This window comes from Chenopodium album, chromosome 3, assembly GCF_948465745.1.
Source record: "Chenopodium album chromosome 3, dcCheAlbu1.1, whole genome shotgun sequence".
Taxonomy (NCBI): Eukaryota; Viridiplantae; Streptophyta; class Magnoliopsida; order Caryophyllales; family Amaranthaceae; genus Chenopodium; species Chenopodium album.
Genome location: NC_137836.1, coordinates 12,773,578 through 12,779,013, shown reverse-complemented (window position 1 = coordinate 12,779,013; position 5,436 = coordinate 12,773,578). Strand labels below are relative to the sequence as shown.

Sequence of the window (5,436 nt, the reverse complement as noted above, 5' to 3'; positions counted from 1 at the left end):
TCATTAGCAACCGCCAAGCCTGTTTTGCCAATAAAGCCTGTTTGAAACACTTTAAATCCCTAAACCCCATTCCCCCCATTGCCTTCGGAAGACACAACTTCTCCAAACTCTGCCAATGAAGTTTCTTAGTGTCCTCCCTAGACCCCCACCAAAACCGACAAAGGAGGGTGTGAATTTCATCTAGAAGTCCATCCGGGATCCTAAAAACACTCATCATATATGTAGGAATGGCTTGAGCGACCGATTTGATAAGAACTTCCTTTCCCGGCCTTGATAGCAATTTCTCCTTCCACCCATTTAATTTCTTCCAAATCCGCTCCTTAAGGCACCCAAATACAGCTTTTTTTTATTTACCAATAATAGTTGGTAAACCCAAATATTTCTCATGTCTATCAACCTCCCTTACACCCAAAGTTTCAATAATCTCCCTTCTCCGATCAACCGGAACACATTTGCTAAACGTTACTTCTGTCTTATCAAGATTAACTTTCTGACCCGATGCCCTTTCATAACAACTGATTATATCAACGACAATAGAGCATTCCTGCAGAGTAGCTTTAGCAAATAGAAGGCTGTCATCGGCAAAGAAAAGATGAGAAACCCTCGGAGCTCCATAACAGACCCTAGCTCCTTTTATTTTTTTATCCCTCGCAGCACGGGATAACAAAGATGAAAAAGCATCGGCACATAGTAAAAACAAGTACGGGGAAATTGGATCCCCTTGTCTGAGTCCTCTTGTCGGATGAACGTCCCCTGCTATTACACCATTCACCTTAAAAGAAAAGGAAACAGTAGCAAGACATTCCATAATTTTACTAATCCAAGACTCAGAAAACCCGAGCTTCAACATCACTTTCTCCAAAAAAATCCATTCGACTCTGTCATAAGCCTTACTCATGTCTAGCTTTAGAGCAATGGATCCATCTCTACCTTCACCCTTTTTTTTCATGGCATGAAAAATTTCAAAAGCAACCAATGCATTATCCGTTATAAGACGCCCCGGGACGAAAGCACTTTGATTAACTGACACAATATCATTCAACAAAGGTTTTATTTTGTTTGCCAATGTTTTTGATATTATATATCTTATATAGCACATTACAACAGCTAATCGGTCTAAAATCTTTCATCTTTTTAGGCTCATCACATTTCGGAATAAGAACAATGCATGTTTTATTTATTTCTGACAGATCAACCCCACCTCTCCACCATTTTTTCACAAACAATATATTATCAGGACATGCAATATGCCAAAATTTCTGAAATAATAATGCATGCATACCGTCTGGACCAGGTGATTTGTTCGGATGCATTTGAAATAGGGCTATTTTTATCTCCTCATCACTTGGCTCGACTGCCAGTCTAGCATTCGACACCTCCGATACTTTAGTCTCAAGACCCGCCAGAGCTTCATCGAAAAGTGATGGATTCTCCGTCTCAAATAAATCAGAGAAATAATCCGAGACAATGTCATGCAACTTCTCTTGTTCCTCCTGCCATACATCATGCTTATCATAGAGTCCATTAACATAATTCCTTTTTTTCCTCTGGTTCGCCTTTCTGTGAAAATAGGACGTATTTTGATCACCATCCCGTAAATCATTAGCCCTTGATCTTGCAAACCAATAAGACTCTTCCAGACGCCTTAATTCATCAAGTTCAGCAGATAAGCCGACACATTTATGCAGAGTTTGAGTATCCATCCTGCCAGATTGAGCCTCCCCAAGTTCAGCCTCAACTTTGCGAATTTTCTTCTTTAGTGAGCCAAAAGTAGTAGCTTCCCACTTCGTTAGGTCCCTGGAACAATTCAATATACGCATTTGAGGATCAGCCCCAACCTCTTTCCTCCACGCATTTGCAACAACCTCACTACACTCCTCCCTTGATAACCACATGGCCTCGAAACGAAAGAGTTTTCCCTTCTTTCCCCTTTCAAAGTAGTTTCCAGCTTCTAACAGAATGGGCGCATGATCAGAGTTCTGGAAAGGGAGGTGCTTCACCTTAAACGTTGGCATCAAGTTACACCATCCGTCCTCAGCTAAGAATCTATCGAGTCTTTATCGAATTATTGTTTCAGGCGTATTACCTCTCTGCCAAGTAAATTTACACCCCGAATAGCCCAAATACCGAAGACCACATTGATCAATTGCCTCCCTAAAACCGTCCATGCAACGTTCACTACGAGTAGCACCCCCTTCCTTTTCATTATTACTAACAATTTCGTTGAAATCACCAAACATCAAACACGGTGGTGACCCCAATGAGTGTAAATTCACCATCATCTCCCATGTTCTATATTTATTCTCCCTTTCCGGCCACCCGTAGATGCCTAGAGCCCTCCACAAGACAGTGCCCTCCCCATTAAGAATATTGGCTGCAACATGATGTTTAGAGAAAGAGATCACACTGACATTAATGTCACGCCACCAAAACCCCATGCCACCCAACCTCCCATCACTACTCATGCAAATTCCATTATCAAAACCACATCGAGTTTTGATTCTCTCCAAATACTGCTATGTACTTTTGTCTCCGAAAGGAAGACAATGTTTGGCCTCTCTTTCCAACAAATGTCGCAGAGAGTTCTAACCGTCAACTTGAACTATTTTTTATTTATTTATTTATTTAAAAAAAAAAAAAACAAAATTAAGCTTAAATAAAGGTGTTAAAAACTAATACATTAAAAAACAAACCCCTAGCCTCCTCTCTCTCTTCTCTCTCCTAAACTTTTGCCTCCATTGTCAATTTTGAAGGGGCTTCCATCGGAATTTCACCGGTGGAAAGCTCCAAATTTTATTTTCTTTCAAGTTTTTTAATTTGTTCTAGGTTACAATAATGTCTCCCTCGAAAGAAAGGGTTTATCTCCTTCGAAAGACAAGGTTTTTTCGATCTCCTTCGAAAGACAAGGTTTTATTTGTGTTTAATTTGGTTTCTGGTTGTGCGGGGCTACTATTGATTATGGCTCGGATTCGGGTTACGGAATCAACACAAGAATTTCCTTTCTCACAAAATTGCGAAGCGGCGACGGATCCACTCAAAAAGTTGTATGAGACAACGAACCGAGAATGTGCCGAATTGTTATATTTGTGTATTTGGATTCTTAGCCCTTCCCCAATTAATTCTTGTTTGATTTTGCTAAATTCGTTTTCATTATCGTTAATTGTCAATTGTAGATGCCGTATGACTATTATTAATGAAATTTAATGTCCTTTAGGACTTCTTTTTTTTTAAAAAGAAGTGTTAAAAACTAAATGGACTTGAAAGTAATCCTATTCAAATTAAAAAATAAAAATATGGACACAAGGGTATCTTCTGTTCATTTTAATTTCATTTATTTCATATTTAATAATTTAACTTCAAATAGTTATGTTCAGAAAATATAAAATTTACTTACTTAAGTTGAAAATTACAACAAAAACAAGTGGATTAAACATACCTTAAGCATGTTTCAAATTCAAACAAAACTCAAATTGACACCTTTTACAAAGGTAATACAAATTACAAATGGAAGAAGAGAAATTCAAACTTATGAGCTATCTTGTTTAATTAGCTAAATTGTTAAAATCTCGTTTATTATTTTATTATTCTCTACACCTTTTTATACCAATATATAAACGTTGCTTATTTTGTAATTGTAAATGGTAGCATAGCTTAGCTTTTCGCCGGTAAACTTTATATATTCACGTGAAAAAGATTTCTATATAATTTTTATATGATATGATTTTAAATTGCATGATCAAATCAGAATCATCAATCTATATAAAGAATCCCTCAAAAGAAATTAAAATTAACTTAAAAAAAAAAAACTAAAACTTTAAAGTTGCAAGGACTTATCAGGTGAAATAGTTTGAAAAGTCAATAGAAACGTGTCACGTTATACTGCGATAATTTTGGAAGTGCAAATAATGTGGTGTGATAAGTGACAAATGTAACTTCCTAGTTAGTTTAGTATAACTAATCGACAATTTTGCGCTTAAGCGTAATTTTAAGAGATTCTTCTTTGTAAAATGGAAGGTGAAGTGTCCCGACAAGGTAGTACTACTACATGGTGAACAACAAAATTAATTTTCTAAAGGTGTGATAAGGGGACTTGTTGCAATTGTGTTTATAATATAAACTATTTCGGGTGAAAACAATGGGACCTTGCCGAAGGTCCAATGAGGTGGATGAAGACTGATCCGGTCCAAATGATGCTGGGCCGAAGGTTTCCTGCACAGCAAACACACGTAAACTGGCCTCGGGGGTGGATCCGAGGAAGACCCCTCCGATGCCGAAGTCAAACAGTGTTTAGAGAGAGAGAAAGCTATGCAAGAGATTTAATGCTTGAGGCTTTTAATGTGTATCCCCCATAAATGGTGCAATTGAAGGCTTATATACCTTAGCATGACAAAGAGAGGAGAACGAATGGGCCTGACTTAACCATGGGTTGACCATGACAATTTGGGTCACTTGACTTTATGTTGACTTGGCTTAATGGAGGCTTGGGCCTTGACCTTGGAGTATTGGATCATTTAATGACTAGGCCTAATTGGCTTAATTGGACCCAAACAACTTGCCCCCCAGACCCGATTTGGAAGGATGACGAGTCGGGTTTGAATCCAATAAAAATGGAGGAAAGTAAATGATTTAATTAAATCAAGAGATTTAAATTTTAAACAGTCATTAACGAAATAACTGTAATTAGGATAATTAGTGGGAAGTTTAACGGATAATTGGAAGGGATAATTAGTGGGAAGTTGAACGGATAATGGGCAGTTAATTGGAAGGGAGTGTGTTTAACGGTTACTTAAGGAGGCATTTAAGAGGAATTTAAACATTTCGACCCTTGAAATTCCTTTTTCTGGAACTATAAGGCCGGATTTGTTCTCTCTTTCCTCATTTCTTCACCAATTCACACTCGAACTCTCGCAAAAACGCCATATTCGCTTTGAAAACTTCGCGCAATATCTCCGAACCAAAGGTCGACACTTGAGTCCGCCGTTCCGACTGACTTAATCGGCGCATTTCGACCCATTTGAAGGTAAATTTCTTCGAATTTCCCTTGATTTTCTTGAATTTTTGAAAGAATTCCCCTTTTTCCCACTTTTTCTCCTTCGAATTATACTATGGCTCGAAGAAGAGAGCGTCAACCCGGACGGCGGGGTCAGGCTAGGGACCCCCGAGACCGTGCCGATGTTTGGAACGGGGAACGAGTCGGGGAAGACCCGGAGAGGGGGATTCCGGTCGTTCCTCTGAATGCCGCGCCACCCCAGCAAGATGCCGAGGCTGACGAGGCAGGGCCGGCAGAGCAGGTAGAGGATTTGCTTGTTGTGCTTTGGGACTTGCTCCCAGCACATGCTGAGTGGCAAAATGCCGAAGCCTTGCAAGCCATGGTAAAAAATGCCCCTTACTCCTGGTGGGTTAGGCATGCCGAAGCCTATCAGTTTGCTGAACAAA

The 5,436-nt window shown here is 39.2% G+C and overlaps 1 protein-coding gene across 1 annotated transcript; it reads right to left on the bottom strand.

The window, feature by feature from the left end:
• Nucleotides 1–346: 346 nt before the first annotated feature.
• LOC145624852 (uncharacterized) lies at nt 347–2,015 on the bottom strand. Its single transcript, XM_081677939.1, has 2 exons — nt 1,283–2,015; nt 347–1,023 (listed from the first exon to the last, which is right to left on the bottom strand). The coding sequence occupies exons 1-2, from the start codon at nt 2,013–2,015 to the stop codon at nt 347–349; spliced, it is 1,410 nt and encodes a 469-aa protein (XP_081534065.1).
• Nucleotides 2,016–5,436: the final 3,421 nt, after the last annotated feature.